Source organism: Hydra viridissima, unplaced genomic scaffold, assembly GCF_058129835.1.
Source record: "Hydra viridissima isolate aposymbiotic clone 2 unplaced genomic scaffold, HvirCarnegie_v1 scaffold_8, whole genome shotgun sequence".
In the NCBI taxonomy this organism is placed as follows: domain Eukaryota; kingdom Metazoa; phylum Cnidaria; class Hydrozoa; order Anthoathecata; family Hydridae; genus Hydra; species Hydra viridissima.
The window spans coordinates 537,579-564,514 of record NW_028324307.1 but is presented as its reverse complement, the minus strand read 5'-3'; the positions used below and the strand labels follow the sequence as shown (position 1 = coordinate 564,514).

The following is a 26,936-nucleotide window of genomic DNA, read 5'->3' as shown; positions in this document are numbered from 1 at the left end:
GCTCCATATACTTTTTTTTTGTATCCATCAGCCACGCCACTTGTCATTAAAATCTCTAGCATATTGGCATCTATCTTTGATCGAAACAACTTAAAATCTAAATAATAGTCGATTAATTTATAACTTAATAAATACAAGATATGGAGGTTTGTAGTTACGTAATAATGTAACAACAGATTAATATATGTAGATCTGTATGATGTTTTCTGTTGCTCTAACATCACGACAAAGAATGAGGGTTAAAAAATAACGTTTAGATTTCTGTGCTAGTCAGTTTCGCATCTTTTGTGATTGCAAGTTTATAGCTAATTATCTTTTCTTTTATCTTCTTTTTTGCAGCCATCTGATGTCCCCGATGCAAATGCAACTGTTCTGTGAGCATATTTTTTTTTCTACTTTTCACCTGTTCATTTATCTTTAGTTAGTTCAAGTTTATTTAGTTTCTCATGTAATAATAGTGAACAAGTTTAACGTGTATTTGAAATTAAACTTGTTGATCCAAGTTGTTAAACTTGTTGATCCAAGTTGTTAAAAATGTATAAGTAGTATTGCAGAATGTTTAAATGCATAAAGTTTTCTACTTTAATGAATTTGTTGTAATGAAGTATATTGATATTGATACTTTGATATCAATAATTGTGTAGCTTGATATAATGACATCACTGCATAAAAACCTTACTGATATCCGGTGTCACTTTTACTTGGTGTAAAAAACCATATGAATAAGGTTTCTTTTAGTAACTAATAAAGCATTCTGCAACCATTTTTATGTTCGCTAAAATGATTGCAAGAAAATTAATTTTTTCTAAATGTCTGCAACTTTCCTCTAAAATGTGCTGCAAAAAAATCTTAATGTATTAAATTAATATTGTGACTGTACTTTAAATGTCTTGGAGTTTAAAAGTAAATATTAAACAATATGAACACTCTACAGAATGCTCAAAATATATTGAAATAATAATGACTACAGTTTGTCATAGCACCAGAATTGTTATGACAGTCTTTTTCAGACATTTTAAATTGAAATAACATAATAAACTAGGAAAAAGCAAGTAACAAAGTTTTTTTTTGTCCTTTACTTGGGCACTATTAACTGGAAATATTAATCTGAATGTTTTTCTTTGCTAATTCAAAATAAAGCAAATGTGGTTATGACAGCAAAAAGTTTTGCAACATTTTTTGTTAAATGATTCTCTTACATGAAATCACTTCTAATTGCAGCCATTAAGAATTTCAAATATATCTCATTTTAAATACATCTCAGTAATATTCTATATAATCAATTTCTAAAAACAAGTTAAAAGTTTTTCATTTTTGTTTCCTAACTCTTAAACCAAGTCTCTCATTCGGTCTTGTTATAAATGTATATTAAGTTCGCTTTATAGTAGATAAGAATGGATTAGTCACCTTAGACAAATCTGTCAATTAAACTGAAAACTAGTCCAAAAAAATTTTTGCTATTTAAAATTACTTGTCTAATTGTTGGTATTTTTTAAGAACACTTTAGGTAAACTATTTTTAAAAAATAAGAAGGTCATTATTAGCACCAGATCAACAGCATACATTTGGTATTTTCATAAATTTATACAGGAAACTAAACTTTTTCCTTGGAATTTTGGTAAGAGCTATCATTCTGTAAGTGCAAGGTGAATTTCTCCTGGTAGATTTTCATAATAACTCTCATGGTTTCATAAGTAAATAAGTTATTATCTGTCATTAAATGTTTTGCATTCATATCATATTTGTATATTAGAGCTTTATCAGTTGAATTTTTTCCTTTTTTTTCTAAGTAAATTCTGATCTTTTTAATGATCTATGATGTGGTCTTTTTAACCTACAAAATTGGTTAGGGAATTTCTTAGTTACCACTTTTATTAGTTTTATTAATTTCAAGTAAGCAATAGATAATTTACTTTTGAATTTTTTGATGTTTTATTCAAAATTTTAATTGTTCAAAAACTTTTTTTTTATTATTACTATTATTTATTATTTTGTAAATTATTTATTCACAATCTGTAATTTGAGAATTCAAACCATTTTATCAATTTTATCAATTGATTAGCAGGACAGTTTAATAAATTAGCTGTTATTCTATTTATAGATGATTTTTGTATCTCTATGATTTTAATATGGTATGCTCTATTTCCAATACATGGGTCATTTTATGTGTAAGAATTCTAAGTTCTGGTGTAAATAAGAAAAAAATAATATACATGCTTGAAACTTTTGTTTGTAATCTGTGCTTAATTTTAACTAAATTAGAAAAAAAATTTCTGCTACTTCAAAAAAATGCACCCTTAACCCAAATATCTCCCTTTCAAAAGTTTTTGTTGATTAGATTTACTTAAGGAAATTAACCTTGTTTTTTTTTTTTTTTTTTAAAGTTGCTTGAAAATAATCTCTTTGTTTTCAGCTATGTTGGGAATCTTGATAAACGTGTCACTGATACCATGATGATTAATATATTGCGGACCGGTTTACCTCATATCAAAGAAAAAGTTCTTTCTGCAAGCATGTTCCCAGGGGATATGGTATGTTCATGTATGGTTAAAGAAGAATTTAATTTTGATTTTTGAGAGAAAAAGATCAGTCAAATTTTTATCAAAATATTTTATTTCATCAGAAGTATTGGTGCTTTTAAGTACTTTTTTTTATAATAATTTGATTCATAACCCATGTTTTCTTTTTTCTTTTTTCTTTTTTTTTTTGAAAAATTGACTCTAGATCTAATTAAATTAAGATTTCAAAGTCAGTTTAATAAATATTATCACAGTCATTAAAAATGAATGCTTTAATAATTTTTTTTTTCTTTTAAATTATTTACATTTATTTCATTCTTATAATGCTTTATTTTTTTATAGAATAAGTAAAGTGAAAGTAGTTTTCACTTAAGCTCACTTAAATGTGCTTTGTTCTTTATTAAAATGTATTGTTTCATAATTTAAAATTTATTTTGATATAGAAAATCACTTTGTCTCGTTGTATTTAGAACAACCCTGAGGGTTATTGCTTTGTTCAATTTGAAGACAATATTTCAGCTATGCAATCAATGAATTTTCTTAACGGTAGAGAATTTTGTGGAAAGGTGAGATTTTCATTTATTTGATTTTCTATTATTATTTTTGATAAATTGTGATTCAAGATTGGTCTGTTACTCTTTAGAAAGTAAAAGTGAACTGGGCTACAAACTCGCCTAATGGAATGCCCAAAGTTATAGGAAGTAAGTAAAACTTTGAAGCTTAAAGTAAACAAAATTTACACAGCCAAAAAACAATGTCACTAATCTAGTTTAAATATAGATGGAATGAACTGGCAATTATACTTTGAAAAAAAATCTATTCGAAATAGTGCTTGTTATAATAGCTATTCTAATAAGCTATATTCTTTCTTTCACTTTTAAAATTCCCATTTTGTTGTAATATGATGTATTGTAAAGTATTATCATTATGATAGCAATTAATGTCAGCAAATATGTGATATTACTCAAAGGTTCTGCTGTTACAACTGCATTTTTTATTTTTTGTACTAGGTGGGGAGAAGTTATATAAAAAAAAAAAAAAAAAAAGAGGACTGAAAAATATTTCTAATTTTAAATGAAAAAGGAAAATTTTGTTTTGCATTAAGAGATGTAAATTGTTTTAGTAAATAGTGTTGAATTGAAGTATTTGACATGCACAATAAAATTGTCCTAGGAAATAGCCCGGTTTTTTTTAGAGTTTAAGTCTTGCTACCCACTTGTTGAAAGGTTGCTGCTGCTTAAAGATAACATGGGTTTTTTTTTTGGTTTTTTTTTTACTTTTTTTATACTATTTTGTTTTAGCAAGTGTTTCAATATACTGTGGAAATCTGGATGATACAATTGACGAAGAGGATCTAAAAGCTGCATTTGAGGTGTTCGGAGAAATTCTGTAAGTTCACTAAATAATATTTGCTCCTTACAATTAAGAGATTCGCAAAAAAAAACTTAAGCTGGTATAATTGTATTAAAGTTTCTCAGTTTTAAATTATCTTAAAGTTCAATGATTAATTTTAATCGTTGGTTCTTTTTCATCCAGCAATCCGTCTGATGATTATGCAAGATTTCAATGTTAATAATGTTGTTAATATATTTTTCTGTTTATCTTTTCTTTTTCCTTTTTTTTTTTCTTTTTTTTTTTTTTTTTTCTTTCTTTTTTTAATTTAATGTAAATCAAGTTGTTTTCTAAAAGAACTCTTCTTTGCCAATTTATTTGCCTCTTAATTATTCTAAAAAGACCTCTTATATTTTAACAGCATTAAGCTTTTGTACTTAAGAAATTATTTTTAAAAAGATGCCCATTGTTTTTTTAAGAGTAATTTGTTAAATGTTAAGAAGAGTTAAAATTTGCGGTAGCCATTAACTTTTTAAGCCTGCCTATTTCACTGTCGAAAAACATCTCAGATTTGGAATGTTTAACAGATATATAATGTTGTTGTAGATGGCTTATCCCGCCAAACTAATGAAGACATGTGGCAAAAAGAAGAGAGTAAATCCTATATATTTGTTTTTTCTTTGTTCTTTTTCTTTTTTTCTTTTTTGAAAAAAAAACACTAAGTTATCTGAACAAAGAAATCACGCATGATCCACTTGGATCATTGGTTCCAACCGATCAACCCATGCAAGAATGAAATATGATGTCACAAGTGACGTTGATAATTATAATTTTTATTTTAGCTTAACTACTTATTTTTTTAGATATTTTTTGTTGTTAAATTCTCCTTGTTTTTATTTTATTTTTGCAATTTTTCTTTCTTAGTAACATTAAAGTTGTGAGAGATCCTGTGACAAATCACAGTAAAAATATCGCTTTCATTTCATTCACAAACAAACCTGTAAGTTTTAAATTCTTTATTTGTAATATAATTTGAAAAGTTTTTAAAAGGGTCTTGGATTTTAAAACAATAACATTTCGATTTTTTTTTAGTTTAATAAACATTATAATTTCAAAGTTACTTTTTAAAACCTAATTCATTTCTTAAAACATAAATTATGAGTATTTAAATCTAATAGTATTTTAAAGATAAATTGAGAAAAAGTATTCTAGGTCTTGGTTTTTTTGTTTGTTATTTTAGTAACTGCATGATATTATTCATCAATGTGTTATTTTGGAATGTTACTTTTAGTTATAAATAATATAAATATGGTTTTTAGTTATAAGTATTAAATATTAATTCTAGTTATAAACATTTTTAGTTACAAATATTTCTGTTATTGTTATCTCCATTCAATTTAATTTTTTTTCTTTTTGGTTGTTTTTCTGATCTCTATGTTAATAGAATAAGCTTCTTTTTTTTCTTGGTTATGGTTGTGATATTTTTGTTGGTGGTATGGCATCCTGAAATTTAAAAGAAAGCATTAATCGCTAAGTTGGTTAATAACTGGTCGATAATTTACATAAATTCTTAGACATTATTAAGAACTGTATGTGACCGGCTATTAAGAACTACATGTGACCGGGAGAAAGGATACAATAAGTGCGGTCACTAAATAAAGAGAAAATCAGTAAAATACAAGTTGAGGTCAATTTTTAGCTATTTTCATTCTTGATGTTTTTGCTTTGTATGGACTATAAAGCATGTTTTGCCTAATTTTTTAGATTTTTTACTTAACACTAATTATTATTGTGCTTGAAGTTATGGCTGATCAAATTATCTTACATTTTTAAAGCCGTTTTTGCAAAAAATGCATGTTTGAATAGTATTATTTGTAAATTTAACATCTCCAGAGTTTCTAGGAATGTCATTGTGAATTTTTTTACATTAACGCCAATGACTACAGTGAACGTATTGGGACTCTTAACTCCATCTCATACTCTTGGTACCTTTTCTCCCAGCCGGTCACATTTCACCTGCACTTTTCTTTTATAAAAAAACTTATTCCATTTTATGAATTTTATTTAGTAAGCATAATCATATAACCCACTTAAACATCTGTATTTTGAATTTTTTTTTTTTTTTTTTTTTTTTTTTTTTTTTTTTCAGCTTTATAGTCTTTAAACCTACAGGTTCTAACTATTTTATCTCATCAAATATGAATTTAAAGTTTTTAATTTCAAAATTAATTTTATGTTTAGTGTAAAATAAGTTTTAAATTGTAAAATTAAAATATTTTGAGTGTTAGTTTTTTTTATAAAAGGCTCTAAACTCAAATTTAAATTAGTTAGAGAATTGATGTATCACTTTTTAATTTAAATTATTTGATAAATATCATTTTTTACACTTAAAGTACGATAGATTTATTCAATTAATTCAAATTTTGTTTGTTAAATATTCATGTTAATTTTGTTTTTAGGAAGTTTTTTAAAAATATTTTGTGATAAAATTGGCTATTTGCTAACCTTAAAACATCCCAATTTTGCCTTTTTCTTTGTTTAAATAAAAAGCTTAACCTGAATTCACTTAATCTTGTTTAGGATGCTGAAAAAGCAATCAGGGAAATGCATGGAGCAATGTTAAAGACAAGAGCTATCAAAACAAATTGGGCAACCCGTAACCAAAATCAAAAAAAAGGTATGTAACACTAAGCGATGAAGAACCTCTAGTATTGTTTTACAATTAGTGAAAAAATAACCTAAGTTATTTAATAATCCTCAGTTCCATGCATTTTTAATGTGTTATTAAATATTTAGATTTTTTTTATGTATAAGGTTCCTTTCATTTTTTAGAAGAGCAGGATTATGATGAGGTTTATAAAGGTGCGAGTACTGATAACACAACAGTTTATGCTGGTGGAATACCAAGCAATTGTACAGGTTGACTATTAAATAAGAATTCTTACTTTCGAAACTTAAGTATATTTGCATTTACATTCTGTGAATTTCCATAATTCCATTCAGTTGTAAATTTAGTGATCAAAAAAAGCTATTTTTGTTAGACCTCTGAGCTATTTTTGTTAAACTTGAACTATTTTTGTTAGACCTCTGAACTATTTTTGTTAGACCTCTGAACTATTGACAAATTGGTTTTTGAGAATTTTTATGTGATTCTGAGGAATATAAAAGAAAGTTTTTCTAGAAAGTTTTTAAAATAAGTATGAATAAAATTTCCATTGTTTCATCAGTTGATTTTAATTTGTATGTTCTGTCCAGAAACGTATGTGTATCTTGAATTAAAATTCATTTAAATTTTCCAATGTCAAATGGAATGATGTTAATGTAGAAAGAAAAAGCCAAAGTTGTTGCTTACAAAGATGAGGGGGTTTGCCCAATCAACAAGTTCCAATCAATATCAAAAGATTTGTCTCAGTGAAATTTTTTATAAATTAATGTGAAAATTACAAAATAATTCACTCTTTGGGAGCAAACTCAAGAGTCAAAATCATGATGATTATAGTGAAAAAGAATCATCACAAAACCATGATTGACAATAAAGCATAAAGATGCAAGATTTTAAGCTAGCATGTGGCAGAACACATTGGAGTTTTTCATTTTCACGTAAAAACTCCAATGTGTTTTATTACAATAAAAATAAATGTAAAGCACTTCAAAGACATTTTAATCATGTTTAGTAAAGATTTAGACAAGATCATGCAGTGATTCACACATCACTAAGTGTAAAACAACAGTTCATTCACCCAACTTGAACCCTATTGAACTTAAGTTTTTGTATTGTATATGTTGGCATGAATTGAATGTAGAAAGCTAATATACGATATAAAAACTTAAAATTTATAAGTTTTAATTTTTTATATTGTATGTTAATGTAATTATAGAAATTCTGCATTTTTTTTTTCTCCATATTCATAACTTTTGTCATATGAAATTTTTTGTTTGTTTTGTTTCTAATGAAATATTACATGTTTACTTCTTTTTTTGTTTTTTTTTGTTTTTTTTTGTTTTTTTTTTTTTTGTTGTTTTGTTTTTTTGTTTTGTTTTTTGTTTAGAGCGAAAAATATAAAATATTTAACGAATTAATTTTTATATATAAATGGAAACTTTAAAAAGCTATGGAAAAGTATTTTTGGTTGATTTGCTTTTACTTAATTTGCTTCTTTTTTACTTCGAACATGCTCAATAAGAAATCACCAAACTGTCGTTGGCAAACTGATGCTCCTAAATTAAATTTGAAAAAGCTTTTGTAGTTTGATTTTTAAAATTTGGTTAACTTTTAAACATGGCTAAATATTTATAGATGTGATTGAAACTAATGGTAAGGCAGCCAAGCTAAGTAAATAAGATAACTGTTTAAACAGTAAAATATAAGATAAATCTGGTGAAATTTTATTTCTCCAAAAAAAAAAAAAAAATTATTCTCTCCAAAGTTTGCAGACCCCTGGTCTAGATGATGTCTTAGTGTTGTCCATTAATAATAAATAAGGCTATATATATAAGTATTAGCATTCACTCAAGGCTATTTAAAATATTTAGAAGAGCAGATTCGCAACCACTTTGATGACTATGGTAAAATAGTTGATGTACGCATTTTTGCTGCAAAAAACTACGCTTTTATCAAGTAAGACTTTTAACTTTGTTAACAGTGATTAAATAAATTATAATGACATACTGAATTTTTTTAATTTTGTGTGATTATCTTAATCTGCTCCTACTTAAATTCTATTATTATTCTTATTTAGATTTGATACCCACGCAAATGCTGCAACAGCTATATGCAAATCTAATGGTACTGAATTAGTTGGTTCTTGTCTTAAAGTAAGCAATTTATTTCTGTTATTTTGGCATTTCATGGTAATGCATCAGTTAAGTTATCCAGTTGTTGAATAACATGCTCGATTTATAATCTTAATCTCTTCTGGTGACTTTACAAATAAAAGAAGAATTTTCAATTGTCTGATTTTTACTTAAAAACCCTGGTCACTGTTACTCCAAAAAAAAAGTGATTATTTTAATGAAAGATTTAAAACAGTTTAATGAAAATTGTGTTTTAAGTTTTAAATATTGATTGTTCCTTTAAAGTGCTGGTGGGGTAAAGATGGTGGACCTGAATCTAGTCATGGTGGCAGCGGTTACACTAATCACAGCAGTTCACACTACTCTTCTAGCGCTGCGAGCTATCAAAGTATGCAAGACCAAAGCCAGTATGCTCAAATGACACCACAGCAGCAACAACAATATATGCAATACATGGTGAGTGTGAAAAGTATAAATGCAATAAACATTGCACATGTTTTAATAATACTTTTATATTAAGCTTTTACTGATTTTATCTTACCTTTAGTTATCTGTATGAGAGCTGGTTTTCTTTCATTTGTATGAATGAGTAATAAAATTAAAAGTTGAATAATTTTAAGTGTCTGACATTTAGAAATTAAGTTGTGTTAATTTTTAAAAAGTTAAAAATTTTAACAAACTTAAATATTTTTAGTGAGAAAAATGTGCCTCGTTTTATTTTTTATTTGTATTCCTTGAAATCGCACATTTCACTTGAGCTGGTCCAATATAATATCTTTAAATATAGTAGAAACAGTTCGCTGGCAACTTCAAATATCTAGAAAACATAATAAAATTCAAATTTCTAGAAAACACAAAAGATTTTTAAGTAGAAATCAGTTATGAACTTCATGCGTCTTTTTTTTATATTTTTCATTTTTATTCTTAGCAATACCATCCTTACTACCAACAACAATACTATCACTATTGGATGCAGCAATATCAGGCTCAAATGCAACAGAGTGGGGGCCAGCAAGCTTACCAACAGCAACAAAGTTATCAACAGCAAGCTTATCCGCAACAGCAGCAAACTTATAATCAGCAAAACTATCAAAGTTGAAGTCTCGAAATATAAATTACATCGGATTCAATGCGCTGTGATTGCGCGGTTTATAGAATGAAACGAAGCTTCGTTTGAAATTGACTGTTTCGTGATTCTTGTATGTCCGTTGTTACGATGAATAAATGGACCAATTTATGAGTTTTTTTTTTTTTTTGTTTTTTTTTTTTGGAGGGATGCCAGTAGTTATTGAGTTTTATCTAATCTAGATAAATAGAAAATATAATAGTAAGGATGACTGATGTGCTAAATTTTAACTAATTTAGCTTAAAGCAGTCATTATTGGATTTGCAAAAATGTTATTTCGCTTTTTCAGTGTGGAATTATAAAAAAAATAAAATTTTAAAACTCAGTTTTTTTTAATACAGAGAATGAACTTTTTTACACATTTTCCATTTTCTTTTGTCATCTTCCTGGTAACTTTATAACTCCCCGTTCATCGTTTTATGGTCCTTTAATCAGAAATTGCTCAACTTTGAGGTGGACCTCACTAACATAAGTTTCACCATTTTATTTCGCTATTATTTATTCTATACTATTTAAAGAGTTAATTTCGAAACAAGTAGCAATCTGGTGGTGCTTGATCAGGGCATCTTCTAACCAAGCTCCAATACTAGTTACCAAATTGCAATTTACCAATTTCGGTCATTTTTCTTTTATTGCTTCCTCCATTTTCAGTTTTTGACAGTTAACATCTGAATTTATTCTTTTCTTGGTAATGGCACCACACAATTCCTTCGCAGTCCCACTGAATTGACTTAATAGTCCTTTTTAGTGAAGTTCACAATTCACTTTAGTAATGGTTGGTTTCAAAAAAGGGTCAATTTGATTGCATTTGATACATCTAGTTTTCATTAATTCAAACTAACAAGATAGGTTCTATCTTTTTTTTTAAATGTTTGTTGTAGAGCTGACTTTTTTCTATTAGTTGATATTGGTTTGCTTAAAACTGCGGTTTCAATAAAGTAATGTAAAACTCTTAAATATAATTTATTTGATACATTAAATTACTTACAACAAGGGCACAACTCATAAGGCACGCTGACTCATCGAGTTCTAATGTTTTTGATAAAGAATTTCCTTAACTGTTTGATTGATAGAGCGCAATAGCAAAAAGAGTAGACTCCACCAGATGTTAAGCTAACAGCTATTACGCTAACAATTTTATTACTGCAGCAAACACTTTGCAGATTCATCCCACTGGTGAAGTAGAACTAAATACTTCGATGTAGAATGCAGTAAATCGAGGATGACTTTTCAGATGAGAGTGCATTTTAGAAAGTTGAATCACTGTTATTATATTACCATCAAGTATTTCCTTTCAAAATCTCAAAATATAGTCTTTTAAATTGGAAAGTTGACTAAAGAGTTTCGATCGAGTGCTTCATCTTATTTAAGAAGAGATACACTGAACTGTTTATTTTAGAGCTGGAATCAACTTTTTTTAGCAATTTTTTTTTTCGGTATTTATCCTTTCTACGTTACGAAGATCATTTTTGTTGATGATGAGATGTTAACAACTTGTCGAATACAAAGTATGTACCGTTGAGATATTGACTTAGTTTGAGTGTGCATTGTTTGTACTGGATTATGCAATGAAAAATGGAATGTCAAACCCAATTTTCGCCTACCACACTCACGTAAGTACAACCGTGACAGGTCTTTTTTCGAGTCATTTAATGGGATTGAAGAAGTTGCATAAAATGCCCGGGAAAAAAACATCTAGGCCAATCTATGAGTTTATAAGACATACGATTGTTGCCAGTTCACTTCCTATTGCTGCCACGCCTTCAAACATTTATTTATTCGTGTTACGAGTTTCTTAAATTTGACTTACAAATTTTCTAAAAAAGTTCATAACATCTGTCACAACAGAAAGAAATAATCCAAAAGCGCGAATAAGTTAAGCAGTTGATGAAATTGGTAATGGAAGTTTTATATTTTCTTCCATCAAACTCTTTTTGTTCAATTAAACATGTTGTTATTCTCACGTTGGTAATTATTGCAAACTTTAACTCTTTTCTTATTCGGTTGTATCAGCGAAGTACTCGGTTCTAAATATGAGGTGGTACTTTTTCTAAATTCCTAAACTGTTGAGAAATTTATGCTTGTCTGTTTTAACTTATCAAAAAGATTTTTTAAAACCACAATCAAATCCTTTTAATTGCTGAGACGTTTTTAAATCCTAATTTTGTGCAGTAAGGAAGATGGTAATAGCTATGGTAGAATCTAAGATGAGCGATGTTTATCAATGATTTGTTGATTTTCACTTTTCTCAAATTCTTATGGTTTTTTAATTTGTACAAATATCCATTATACATCAGAAAAGATTTTTTCCCTTTCTAAATAAATACGGTACCCACAATAAATATTTTCATTATACATTTATATTTATATTTCATTATACATTTATATTTCATAAAAACCATCCATTTGTGGTCAATGAACTCGTTTAAGCAATAGAATTAACCGTTAAGCGATGATTTTATCGATTTAACGGTTTAAAAAAAAAGTTCTGAGACCTCTTTTTTTTTTTTGTTTATTTTAGAACCTTAAACTATTTAAGGTTGGTTGAAAGTTTATGATAGAGTTTGTATTATGCCCTTTATTTATCGGGAGGATGGGGGGCTGTTTTTCGTTTTTGTTAATGCTTATCGTTTATTTGTAGCATTTAAGTCGTTTTCTTTTTTATAATCATTTTCTTTTCTTTTTTAGTTCAATTTCTATTTCGTTTTCTCTTTAAATTTCTTTTTTTTTTTAAAAAAAAACAAAAAAAAAGTCAATTCAATCACTTGCTTTATAACTAAAACACATTTTCTTAAATCAATCAATAAAAAAACAGACATGACAAACTTCCTTTCAAACTAAATATAAACCAGCTTAAAAGTGCGTTAAATTCTCCATGAAAACAATGCGGTGTAGTGGAACAGTAGGATTTAGAAAAGTATGTTATTACAAGTCCAACGCATGCCTAAAAAGTCCATCAATGACATATTTCATAGAAAACATTAATTAAATTGAAGTATTGGATTTGTGTAATCCAAACAAATCACCTCCGAAATGAACAGACTCGAATTCCGATTATCTGCAGGTAAATTTAGTTTATTTGCATTTTTCACCATTTTAAATATTTCTTTCTCTAATTTTTTGTACTTCTCATGTAAACGATTAAGAGGCGATTTGAAAATTTTTGTAACTTAGCAAGAGAATTCTGCATTTATTCAAGAGGAATTTTGTGACGTTTATTTAAGTGCAATCAAGATATTGCTTTGAGACACTGATTTAATTTTTAACCACAAATTTCATTTCTTGGATAAGTTAACTAAAATTTCCATCCCTTTAATTCAATACGTGGCGCGGTTGCGTTAACATAGTTACGCTAGTGCCAGCTCCTCTGAGAAAAAGTAAAAGGGAAAATTGGCGCGAAATAAAGAAACACCGTTTGGAGATGTTTCACAAATGCTGCGTGTTTGATCCACATACTAAAACTCCCTTTTTCATTCACAAATCTGTGAAATATGATCAGAAGTTCTAATTACTTATAACAATTAATTATTGTTTGTTCGATCAATTATTTGTTTAATAAAAGTCTCCTTCTGATATCTTTTTTTTTTACTTGTTGATTTGAAGTCACCAACTTAACCCCTACCACCATAACGTAACCACCAACAGAATTTTAACGTATGATGCTAAAGCTCTCGTCTTTTTGCAGAGCTCTTTTACGTGATTTTAAGGTTAAAGCTGTAAAACATTTCGATTTGTGAAGCTGGATGAGAGGGATGGTATTCTTATTAAATAATTATAAAAATTGCTTTATGATAATGTGCAGAAATAATATATTACAGTTTAGGCGGTTATACTTGAAAAACCACCGTTGTAGTGTTAAACCCTGAAAAGGCAAATGTACGAGTTCCCTTGAGTTCAAACCAAGATTTTTTTACTGGAGAAAAAAAAAGAAGAATTTTAAATGTCATAATATCAAAAATCAGATCAGGGTGTAACAAAATAATTCATACATCTAAATAAGGAGCACACCGCACAATTGTACATAACACGTGCTCCTTTAAGAGTTAGAGAAACAATAATAATAGGATATAAAATATATTTTGATTTGTTAAAATTTATTTACTAAGTGTGCTTCGAGTGAAACTTTAAACTGTAGTAAAATACTTTCATTTTTTTTCATTTATCAGACGACAATGAACTGACAAACTAATGACGTCGACTTCTGTTTTCACATAAGTTGATTGAAGATTGGGGTGATTATAATTGTACATAGATTAATTTTCTTCTTGTTAATATCTCAGATGGTATGATTGTTAAGAAATATAATTGATCATCTGCTTGGACTCTGCGGCGGGTTTTTTTGCTGACACTTTATTTATTTTTTTATTTTGTTATTTTTTATCACCGTTTTAAAAAACAAAAAAAGTTCTTTTGAATTTTAAAAAGTTACGATTTTGCTGTTTCGTTTTTAAGTCAGAAAAAATTTGACTTGTGAAATTTTTTTACACAACAAAAACAACAACAACAACAATGGTTAAGCAGAATTTTTTTAAACGTTTGGATTCTGATATTTTATTCTTAAGCTTTCAAAAATTTATTTTGACATGTGACAGTAAATATAACAACAACAACAACAACAACAACAAATGCTACTACTACAACAACAACTACTGCTACTGCTACAACAATAACAACTACTACTACTGCAACAACTATTATTACAACAACAACAGCAACAACTACTGCTACTACTACTACTACTACTACTACTACTACTACTACTACTACTTCAACTGTTACAGTGACGGATTTGCTTCAAAACTACTTTCAACTGTTTCCAAAAAAAATTCGAAATATCATAAGAAGCCAAGACATAAACTCAAGGTCTAACATCGCTGCAAACTATTAAATTGTGTTATTTGCATTCGTGGAATTTACTTATGAAGGTCTTCTGCAAAAAACGAAATTTGACTTGGATACGTTGGGCTTTGCATAGTTGTTAAATATTAGCATGTTCTGCAAAAAAACGAAATTTGACTTGGATACATTGGGCTTTGCAGCTGTTAAATGTTGGCATGTTTAATCCCACCTTCTACAAACAAACCATTCATTTCCATAACTTTGTTGACTCTTTTAGCATATAATAGGCGTCAAATAATAAATCTATACATTATAAAAACGCCAGCAAATCTCATGCTCGAACACATAGAAAGATTTCTGCGGAAAACAAAACATAAGAACCTAAAAGAGGTAAAAATCGAGGTTAGTGGCGCAGATTTTAAGTTACGTATTTTTCAGGTTCGTGTTAAGTTAAATCAAAATCCCTTCACGTTGCGCTAAAAGTTTATGTGTCAGTGGTGACAACGTGGTAGTTGCGTGGAAGTAGCATCGAAGCTACGATAAGCAAAAAACTACGATCTGTAAAATCTATTAAAAGACGATCTCTCTTGTTAAACGGAAAGTGAAACGAGTTTGAGCGACGGCTCACAGTTCACGCTTACGCAACACTAACGCTCAAATGGGAGTAAATATTGCTTTGTTATTTTACAGAATAAATTTCGTTTCTGTAATTTACAACCTCAGGTAAGAAAAAGTAAATATTTAACGATTAAAACAAATTTATAAATAATATTTATAAAACTGCTAAATAAATCGATGATAGCAATGATAAACAGAAACAAATAGCTTTTATGCATATCGAATGAATCAATGAGGGAGGTTCTAACTTCGAAAAGATATATTGCGGTTGCTTAAGAACAAGCTAGATATGTTTATCAGCGCCGGTTTTAACAGCGTAAGTCTGTTTTTGAGTCTGTTTTATTTTCCGAGGACTCGCATGGGTATTAACTACGTTAAGCCTTTTTTACCGAACTAAAAAACAATTTGCCAACACTTTTTACATAAAAATTTGTAAATATAGTTTGTAAGTTAGGCACTTTACTGCGTAAAAAAAATATATATATATAAATATATATATTTAAAGTTATTGAAGATGTTTGTTGCTTTTTGAATTTATTTTTCTTTGTTTCGATCAATTTGAATTTTAAAAAAAATTTTAAAAATTAGAGCATTAAATTTATTTCAACTAAAATAAAAATTTCGTTATGGTTACAAATCGATAGTTGTTTTGAGGAGTTATTTCGTAGCTAATGAAACTGTAAAAAAATTTACGAAACCTAAAACCTCTCCCCCTCTCCTCACCATGTGACGTAACTATTTTAAACACGGTATGAAAACCAAATACACTCAGAGCAGACAAGTACCACTAAAGATTTTATGGGAGAACGTTTGATAAATATACAAACAATTCTTTCAATTCTATTTTGTAAGGTGACCCACCTTCAAACGGCATGTTTTTCTAATGGCATATTGTTTGTTGTAGCGAGTTGGACATTTGAAGTTTATCAGTTTACGTTTCACATGGATTTTAGTATCTTACCGGTAACTTCATCATTTTTACCGGTAACTTCGTCTTTTTTAGTTGACGATATTTTAAGGAGACGACACTATGATAATAAGTTACATCAGAGCCATTTCTCTCAGGTTTCGGATTTGTCGGATGAAATTTCAATAAAAAATAGACTCTCCACTGCGTTTCCCACATACAATGAAGGTATCCACAAAGTTAAAGAAACAGCCAGAAATTTTCAAATGATTCGAAACGTTCCCGAAAATGGGAAAGACTTCAGCAAATCTTCTTTATCTTACGACATGACTTCAAACGCGGAGTGTGGAGCGTGGAGTTTTGGAGACAAAAGAGTTAACAACAAACATTCTTTCCAAGGTTTAAGTTGCATGGTTGCCGAAGCTGAAATGCACGCTCGCAGCAAGGAAGGAGACACCATCTCTTGTGAAAGTTCTCCTCACTGTAAGATTTCTAAAAGCTCTTTTTTTATTTGCGGCATTGTCATCTTCTATTTTTTAATAAACTTAGAAATCAATGAGTGAGTTTTTTGCAAATACATGTTCTAAATAAGTTTCTTGCGAACATTAATGGTTAACCATGTAGCTAACTGAGGCTAAACTTGTGAATTAGTTTGCATGCGATTAAAAATTCAATGTTAAGTTCACATGCGATTAAAGATTTAATGTTAAAAGTTTACCAAAAAAAAAAAAAATTTAATGTGCATTATAAACATAATTGTAAACATAATTATAAACATAATTAACCTTATATAAAAAAGCTAAAAACAGATTTTAAGCATCAATCTGCTGGAGAATCAGATCTGTTTTCACGTATAAGCAAATCTTTGCAGATTTCTTTTCGAGAATTTTTACTTAGGCGAAGTTCTAATTTTAATTGCAAGATTTTATTTTGCTGTATTTGATAGGCCCATTGAAACAAACAAAAAACTTGGCTAAAAATTTACTTTAAATTTGCTGTAACTTTCTTCATTTTTTTGTTATTTATTACTTTATTTGATCGTTAATTACTTTTTTCATCTTATAAAGTTTTTGTAATATTACAAAAAAAAATTATTCAAAAATTATTTCAGCATAATATAATTATCATTGATAAACTTTTTTATATGACAGGTTCATTTGAAGTCAGAAAATAAAGTTTACGCTACACATTTCACATAATGTATGCAACCAATCCATAATTATGCAATAAAAAGATGATTATTTTTTTAAAAATAATTCGTATTAATGATTGATGTAATATTTGATACTGACATTAAGTTTTGCATAATTAAATTACTCTGTTGTAGTTGTGGTTATTATTTTTGTTATTACTTATTACTATTACTATTATTATTATTACTATTATTATTATTATTATTATTATTATTATTATTATTATTATTATTATTATTATTATTATTATTATTATGATTACTATTATTATTATTAATATTATTATTATTATTATTACTACTACTACTACTACTACTACTACTACTACTACTACTACTACTACTACTACTACTACTACTACTACTACTACTACTACTACTACTACTACTACTACTACTACTACTACTACTACTACTACTACTACTACTACTACTACTACTACTACTACTACTACTACTACTACTACTACTACTACTACTACTACTACTACTACTACTACTACTACTACTACTACTACTACTACTACTACTACTACTACTACTACTATTATTATTATTGTTGTTATTATTATTATTTATATTATTATTATTATTATTATTATTATTACTATTATTATTATTATTATTACATTATTGTTATTATTATTATTATTATTATTATTATTACTATTATTATTATTATTATTATTATTACTATTATTATTATTATTACATTATTGTTATTATTATTATTATTATTATTATTATTATTATTATTATTATTATTATTATTATTATTATTATTATTATTATTATTATTACTATTATTATTATTATTATTATTACATTATTGTTATTATTATTATTATTATTATTATTATTATTATTATTATTATTATTATTATTATTATTATTATTATCTTTAATATTATTATTTTATATATACTTGTAATATTATTTAGTAACTTTATTATTTTTAAATCTGTACGAAAAACTGTACGAAGTTGATAAAAAATTTTAGCAAATGTAAACAGTTGTGGTTAACGAAGTAAAACACACTTAAAACAAGAACCTCCTCGAGCAGCTTCATTCACTTTATCATCTAACCGCAAAATAGTTTGATTTCAACATCACTTTGATCGCATCATTCATATGTCAAATGTCAACTTGTCAAAACTTTGTTTATAATTCAATTTATCATCTTAAAATTATTTTATTGTTCAGAAACCTTGCAAATATTATTTCTGATTTTTCTAACTTTGTTTTTTAATTTTGCTTTGAAAAATCCTAAAGTAATCGTTCCTTTCCCTGTAGTGTCATCATACGATATCTCCTTTCTTCTCTAAATAAAATATTTCATAAAGCATGCACAAAATGAACTAATTTTAAAAGATATATATCATGGAATTTTTTGGTGTAAGATTACGGGAAACTTAGAAAATGAAAAAAGGAGAAATAAATAAGTTACAAAGTTGTTTTAACAACACTCCATCGTTTGTAAAATTCTCAATATCTTTTACACATGTAAAAGAAAAACCTTGATTTTTTTAGTAAAATTTTTTCGAACTTAAACCATAGCAACGAGTTATGGTCACACTAGAAGAAACGCTGAATAAAATGATAAAATGAGCGAATAGAAGCTCCTTTAGAATCCCAATATCTTTTTAAAAGGAAACTAGTTATACATTTATCAAAAATGCGCATTAAATTTAGTGTCGCTTTAAAAAAATTAATTAAAACACGTAAAAACCAGGTAAATAGTGTTTAAAAAAATTTCCAATTTAGGTTTTAGTCTCGATGATTCAGTTGGAATAAATTCGTTGAGGAAACCGTTGTTATTTTAATGTCGTTTTTGAAACAAACATTGAAATTATAAAAACAACCAAACAAACACACGAAATTTTTGCGGTTGTATTTTGGCATTCAGCCGGAATAAAGTTACCCTTAAGAAATAAAATGATTCATACATTTTTTGCTGAACATTACGTCACGTGCTTTAAGAGTTAAATCTGATATTCAATCAATTTTTATTTGTTAGGTGAATCGCCGACTAATTCGTTGTTAATTCCTAAAACTGAATATCACAACGCCTCGAGCGACGCCATGCATGTCACCGCCGAATCTCTTATTCAACAAAATCATTCAACCGGAAAATCCTCACGCAAAAAACCGAGGATTTTATTTTCACAATCTCAAGTTATGGAGCTAGAAAAGAAATTCAAAGATCAAAAGTATTTATCGGCATCCGAAAGAGACCAAATCGCTAACAAATTAAATCTCACCCCAACGCAGGTTTGTTTATTGGTTCATTAATTTTTTTCAATGAAATTGAAAAATGGCTTATTATTTCAATGAAATTTTTAGCAATGAAAGAGTAAATTAGTTCACGCGATATGCAAACAAGGCTATGCTTTCATTAAACCCTGAGGAACCCTTTGGCTCTCGCAATCCCACTTTTTTCATTACAAATATTTTTTTCAAACTGCTGATAAAAGAACGTGACGTCAAAAACATTCAGCCATTTAAACGTCCGTTAATGCAGAACAAATCTCACAAAACAAAATTATAAAATTTCAAATATCTGCATTTGTCGTCATATAGAGCCGTGATATGAAGAGGACATCGAGCAAAAATTATAAAATTTACTTGAAGATCGTCAAAAATAGAAATGTTTAAAAAATTGAACTAAATCAAAAATACTCTTCGATAATTTGTTTCTTCAGGGTGTCACGTGACTTTACCCAATCATTCTTTTTCACTTCTGTTTACAGATGAATTGTGTTGACAGAAAGAAAAATTTCAAATTGACAACTATTTTGAAAATAGCCATAGCATTAATCACCTTTAAAATCTTATTAAAGTAAAATCTTTTGCGTGAATATTATTTTTTTATTCTCTCAAAAGAAATTTATCTTGGCTGACTCGTAAATATTTTTGCATCACATTTTACTGCACCAAGTTTATTTTGGTTATTAGAGATAAAAAAAAATGCTTCTTTTTGGTCTTAAAAAATATTTCAATAAAAGTATTTCAACAAAAAAATTTAAGTAAAAATATTTCAATGAAAATTTCCTATAAAAAATAATGAAGCGAAAATATTTAAACAAAAATATTTATTAAAAAATGTAACAAAAATAAAGCAATTTTTAAACTTCTTAAAAAAAATTTTTTTTTTTCAAAAACGGAAATGCACAAATTAGGGTGTGGCTAAAAGAGCGCGATTTTGTCAGCTTGATCAACAGACGTTTCCTTTTTTCAAATATTTTTAGAAAGTTTCTACAAAGAAGCATAAATATTTACACTCTGTAAAATATTTTTTGGTATAAAATTGTGAAATTTTCCGATAATCCACAAAAAAATTTAAAGATTTCTTTCATTTTTGCATTCATAATAGAAAAAAAAAATGTGGAAACGGCTAAAAGCAATGTGGTGGATGTGGGAGAAGGCGAGGGGTAGGGGAAGGAGTGACTAACTGGGAAAATCTCTAGAGTATTTTATAACAACCTATCAAAAAAAAAAAAAAAAAACCTCTTTATATTTTATGTTAATTTAACTGTTAGATTTTTTTATACCAACAGTTTTTATATCATTGGAATTCCAAAAGTCTACTACTACATCATTTTTTCACAAAACAGGTGTCTTTCAATAGCATAATAAAATGATAAAATCTGATAAAAAGATTTAATTCAAAAGAAAACTTATACAAAACATTTTTTTTTACAAATGTTCCAAGGCTGGATTTGTCTCATATTTGACGGGATGGTTTTTTTTTATGACAGTACCTTCAGAGTATAGTTTTTAAAAATGTCAAAAATACTTCAATCAATTTAAAACTAATTGCTTTTAAATTAGTGGAAAACTTTTTCTTATTTTCAACAAAAAATTTTTTTTCTTATTTTCTTATTTTTATTCTGGTTTTTTTTATCTTTGCCTTAATATTCAGGTCAAAATTTGGTTTCAAAATAAACGTTACAAATGCAAAAAACAGACAATTGAGAGTCGTACCAGACCTCCGCCCTATGAATGGCTGCATTTCCAATCTCGGAATGTACCAGTGCTTGTGCAAAACAATCAAGTGACTTCAGATGTGTGTTTACCATATTGCAACAGACCAACATACTTGCCATCAAATTCTCCTATTGATATGAACTACCCTACATTCTATCCTGACCCTTATAGTGGTCATAATCATCACTATAGCAACAATTATAACAATGCTCCATCAAGTTATCCAAATTCTTGGCCATTTTATAAATAAAAAAATGGTAGACATTTATTTAAATTATTGTACCAGTTGCTTTATCTGAAATCGCCATAAATCCATTTCATATCGCAAACAAGAGCTCAAAAAAGTATTTTGGAACAGAAGAGAAAAAAAAAAATTCGATTATAATTGGATACAGATTTATGGTATCATCCGTTGTGAGTTTTAGGACTGAAGATGAATTTATAGATTGGCAAATATTTTGTAGAAAATAAATTTTGTTGTAAATAGCTCGTGTAAATTTGAAAAATTAATTTTAAAAGTGAATATTTCTCCGTTTATGTTTAGCAAGGTTTAAGCAAATGAGATATAATTTCCTACCCCTTCAAATAAAAAAAAACCACTTCAATAAAAAGGTTCTCTTCAATGTAACAACTTTCAAGTTTTCAAGTCTTTAAGCTCGAAACAGTAACGACACTCAACAAACTTGATGCTTCCGCTCAGACTTGAGAACCACTCCTATCCCAGGTTTTTTATATATATATCGTCGGCTTATTATCAATACCTTCTATGTTCTTTTTTACAAATTTTACAGGAGACACAAAAAACTAATAAATACAATAGACCCACCAAAATGATTTTTTTAAATTGAGTCTCATTAATAAGTGTAATTACTAATAATTAATACACAAATTTTGCATAGAGCTGCGCATAAAGAAAACTAGCCAACTTAAGTCAAAACCTCAAAAATGAAAAAATCGGACTTAAGAGGTTTTTATAGTAAGCCGACGATATATATATATATATATATATATATATATATATATATATATATATATATATATATATATATATATATATATATATATATATATATATATATATATACACATATATTGCGTGCATCCGTGCACATTTGATAACATTGTTCAAATTTTACAAAAAAATTTTTTTGAAACTTACATAAAACTATGTAAATATGTCGTTCAAGTTTAAGTTTCCCATTCATTTCAACTTTACTATGGTTTTGGATTAATAGTTAAAACTACAGACCTTCATGACACAGTTGTAAATATATATAAAAATAACTTTTAGCCGAAAAAGTTGCTTCATGTTATTACAACACTGCATTTTTCATCAATTCCAACTGGTCTCGATATAAAGGGTCTGGCCCAGTCAGTTTGATTCGATACCAAACCCTTCTGTGCTATGGAGCTTTCTTTGGCACCTTTTTCGTTACCGCTTCTTAAGTATTGAAAGTAAGCGTCAACAAAAAACAAAAACGTTGTAAGAATGCCAAACGTACAAGCTACAGCAGAGAGAGTTTTTCGCCTGTCGGGAAATATGTCCGTCACGCCAGCAATTAAACAACTGCTTATAAGCCAGACAACACCAGCGATCAAATCAACGTAAAATAAAAGAGTTGGAATGGATTGAGATTTCGGGATTAGCTTCCAAATTAAAGTTACATGTACCAAAAGTTCAATGCAGATATACATAAAACTTGTCCACGTAACAAATACATAAAAAGAAAATACTGAGAAAAATACGCCGACTGAGTTTGGCAAAAGACAGCCAACCATTAAAACAGTTACGAGCTGTGCTAGTTTAATCAATCCAACCCTTTGAGAGAAGTATGAGAAATCAGGATTAATTATGCTAAGAAATCCTCTTTCACTATTATTTTTATCAAGATTTACCTCTTCAAGATCTTCCATACCTTATTTAAGCATTCAAAGTTTACATTTAATCAACGCTGCGTTTAATTCGTATGGTAAGCGATTTAAATTTACTTTTGTTCCGTCCTTAGACGGAATTCCATTGTAAGAATTGTACGAAACTTTGGACTCATTCAACGAAAAATATGCTTTTTAAATTACTTTTTAATTACTTTTATAGCGCTACAAAGAAAAGCTCAATATTTTTTTAATCTAGTGTTGCATCACCAGTGACGTCATTTTCAGGGTTTTTAAAACACAAATAATAACGACAACGAGGCTGGAAAATTTAGCTTCAAATTTTTTTGTTTTTTTAAAAAAAAAGAACCACAGTAAATATCATTTGATATTACGAATTGAATCTGTTTACTGCAGATTTTCGAAGCAGTAATTAACGCCTAAACAAAACGAGATTTGTACGCCGTATTTTTAAAGACTTGCATTTTTCTGAATAGCAAATGTACTTCGGGTTTTATTCAATGAAATTTTAAAACACCGAGAAAATTACCGAAGAATAAAATGTAAAAGCCGCGTTAACACGCGTCAAATTAAAATATAATTATCACATTCTAATAGATTAAGATGTTTACATTTTCATTTGATAAGTTTATACTTTAATTTGATATGTTATTCGCGCTGAGTTCGAAGTTCGCAAGTAGCTTTTCTCCGACATACACTTATGAACAAATACAAAAATTTTAATTAAAGAAATCTCTTACTAACATCTGACCCTAATCTATTAGCATCTTAAGCCCCACTTCCCATGGCATGCCTTTTCTTTACAGAAATATGTAGGTGCACACGTTCTCATGCTTGTTTCTGAAGTCACCAAGGATCTCCACGCAGAAATCGAGATCCCTAAGGAATATTTTTTAAGAGCGTAATTTTTAAAATCCATCTCAATGTCTCTAATGGTTCACTCTTGATGTCTCTAATGGTTCACCAACAATCTTTATGTTGTAGGGAGGGGGCAGGAGGGGGGGAGCTTTTAGATTACTCAGAAAGCTTATATGTAAAATTCTTCAGGATCTGCTAGGCAAAATTTTCAAATCGGTTTGACTTTTCATTGAATTTATCATCTGCAATATATTTTTTTAATTTAGGTCCCCAAAAAATTACACGAGAAAAATTTTTCGAGAAAAATTTTTCATTTAAATAGAAAAAAGGTTTTAACTTCACTATTTGGCTCTATTTTGCTTATCACACACAACATAATTTAATAAAAAGCTTTAAACTCGTTAGCAATATTTATATAGTTGCAATAAGACTCATTCGGGAGGTGGGGGATGACAGGGATTTCACCCTTGGTGAGGGTCCTCCATTTAGAGTGACGAAAAAAGTTTTTTCATCAATCCAAGGGGTGACCTCATTAAGAGTGACATTCAAAAAAATCCAAGACCTTGTATGATAGGTGTGTTTTTTGCTAATAGATAAATTTGTAAATATACATTTATTTTTTAATAGGAAAAAAAATGGTTTCTTATATGACGTTTTTTTTTAAAATAAACTTTTTCTTCGTCACAAGCAAAAAACCTCAACAAAAAAAAAATTAACTCTGCAGAAAAGATGGAGAAGAGATACAAAATGGCCAGATTTAGAAATTTCCTTTGAAATTCTCTGGCAAACATATTAAGGAACTTAGTTTATTTTGATTTTTCGTTGGAAATAGAATGAAAATATTTACGTTAAATTAACTTAATAATTCAAGCATTTGAGTTACACGATACTTGAATACATCGTATGGTGTTAGAGTTTTCCATCTGCACTTACAGCCATCTCTTTCAAGGGTGACGTAACAAAAAAATGTAATTTTAATGCTAAATTAATTTTACTGTACAAATCAATAAATCTTAAGGTATCAACTTGGATTCTTTCAGACATAAAATTTGGAGCGAAGAAAGTTTTCAAATTTATCTTTTTAGTTTCCATTAAAAATGGTCGCCAAAAAGTTGATTTACCAACAAAGTTGTTGCGTTGACAGTAACAAAAATTCATTTCTAATGAATGGCTAACTTAGTGCACAAGAGAGATGAAATAACGAATCGATTTCTTGACTCCACGAACATGCCCTACCACTGTTGAAGCACCATCATATTCTAGCCAACTAGAATAGTTACAATTTGCCCCAGGCACATCACAAATAGGTACAAAAGCAGAAAAAATTAGACCAATTAAAAACAAGAACGAATGGAAAAGAGAAATGCACGAAAATACTTTTTGATTTTTTCCATATCTTTCTATTTTTTATAAGTTAACAGGTGGTTTTTGTTGTGGTGTGAAAGATGTTTTATATCTGTAAATTTTTTGATTTTTTTTTTTCGTTCTTTTTTTCTAAATCAATTACGAACAAATATCACCGATAAATTTTTGAATTGAGTTTTGCAATCAAAAAGTCATTTTCTTTATGAAGTGAACATTTTCAATCAATTAATAAAATATGGTTTTTACGGCTGTTTAACATAGCACTCTGAAATCTAAGTGCCAATTTTTCAGCCAGTTTGTCTATCTTAGATATCTGGTCATTTTCAGGTCGATAAAGGCTGACGTCCGTCTTTGACGTTGCAAGAAATTTCGGAGTTACCCTTGATCAAGCACTTCCTATCACTAGTTGTAACGATGTTTAAAAAACACTTTAGATGTTTTGAATAAGTTCGAAATTCTTAAATAATATTTACATGTTTATCACACGATATAAAACAAACACTTAGTACTTTTTATGTTTGATATTCTGCTCTTGTCAACATTTATTGCTTGGTGCACTTAAAAATGCATCCGATAAGTGTGCGTCAAAAAAAGTTTCAAGCAATGAAACGTTTGGTTTTAAATCTTGAGTTGAAACCTGCTAACGACAGAATTGAATTTAGAAAGTGTTTTCATTTTTAAGTCATTTTCAGAAATACTTTAAGGAACTTGAAGAAAGAACGTTTGAAAAAAGCACGTTTAAAATGTTGCTTCCAGTCGAGAAAAGAGAAATTAATAATTAGATTCTTATACTTACAATTTTATTTCAAACCCGTCCCCAGTTTCGTTAAAATGGCACCCAAAAAAATATATACTCTTTGTATTGTTATTACTTAAGCGTTGTCGGGCGAATATTTTTATTGACTTATATGTCTAGATCAATTAATAGCTAATTTGCTAAAATAACATTTATTGATTAATTATTACATAACATAGCAAAATTTATTGAAGTTTGATTGATGTAAAACAACAGCGGAGTGTAAAACAACAGCGGAGTGTAAAACAACAGCGGAGTGTAAAACAACAGCGGAGAGCATTTGTAAACAAGAGAGAAAAATCCAAAGTGAGAAAAAAATCCTCTCGGAATGTTATTTCTCCTTTGTAAATAAAAATTGCCATAAGATCTTCTTTCTGTTCGAAATTCAATTATGCATTTTTTGTCTCGTATTTTGAAACAAAATATTACAGAAAGCCTGTTATCAAAGCGTGGAAAGAGGCAAACTTTTAAGTCACACTTCGGTTCGGATTCTTTGTAGAGCGGGTTCGGTTCGGTTCCGGCTTTTAATTAATGACTTTAAACTTTTGATCTTTTGAATCAAAGGAATAAGTGTTTCTTAATGTAATAAATAATGACGTTAACGGAGTAATTTTTGGCGCTGGTTTATTGCAGAAACCTTTTACAAAAAAGTAACGTTTTCTTTGCTCAGAGATAAGCTGATTAAATGGAATAAAAAGAAATGATTATTT

The 26,936-nt window shown here is 28.2% G+C and overlaps 2 protein-coding genes and 1 long non-coding RNA gene across 13 annotated transcripts; 2 read left to right on the top strand and 1 right to left on the bottom strand.

Annotated features, from left to right (window-relative positions):
* On the top strand, nucleotides 1-9,885 carry LOC145186690 (nucleolysin TIAR-like). Its single transcript, XM_090094968.1, has 13 exons — nucleotides 1-146; nucleotides 340-374; nucleotides 2,414-2,531; nucleotides 2,990-3,085; nucleotides 3,163-3,220; nucleotides 3,821-3,908; nucleotides 4,776-4,851; nucleotides 6,432-6,528; nucleotides 6,684-6,770; nucleotides 8,385-8,469; nucleotides 8,591-8,666; nucleotides 8,931-9,101; nucleotides 9,574-9,885. Exons 1-13 carry the CDS (start codon nucleotides 141-143, stop codon nucleotides 9,742-9,744), a joined length of 1,164 nt encoding a protein of 387 aa, XP_089951094.1. The 5' UTR covers nucleotides 1-140; the 3' UTR covers nucleotides 9,745-9,885.
* Nucleotides 9,886-12,641: 2,756 nt separating this feature from the next.
* LOC145186847 (homeobox protein Nkx-2.5-like) lies at nucleotides 12,642-21,835 on the top strand. 11 transcript variants are annotated; one of them, XM_090096152.1, is made up of 4 exons: nucleotides 12,694-12,835; nucleotides 16,232-16,618; nucleotides 19,345-19,598; nucleotides 21,250-21,835. In XM_090096152.1, the coding sequence occupies exons 1-4, from the start codon at nucleotides 12,805-12,807 to the stop codon at nucleotides 21,562-21,564; spliced, it is 987 nt and encodes a 328-aa protein (XP_089952278.1). In that variant the 5' UTR covers nucleotides 12,694-12,804; the 3' UTR covers nucleotides 21,565-21,835. The 11 variants fall into 11 exon arrangements, with proteins under 11 accessions (XP_089952281.1, XP_089952278.1, XP_089952284.1 ...); XM_090096154.1 differs by lacking the exon at nucleotides 12,694-12,835 and adding an exon at nucleotides 14,959-15,333; XM_080063134.2 differs by lacking the exon at nucleotides 12,694-12,835 and adding an exon at nucleotides 15,424-15,544 and having other exon boundaries at nucleotides 16,294-16,618.
* Nucleotides 21,836-22,564: 729 nt separating this feature from the next.
* LOC149884411 (uncharacterized) lies at nucleotides 22,565-23,349 on the bottom strand. Its single transcript, XR_016455047.1, has 2 exons — nucleotides 23,211-23,349; nucleotides 22,565-23,133 (listed from the first exon to the last, which is right to left on the bottom strand). It is a non-coding gene; the product is annotated as an uncharacterized LOC149884411 (long non-coding RNA).
* Nucleotides 23,350-26,936: the final 3,587 nt, after the last annotated feature.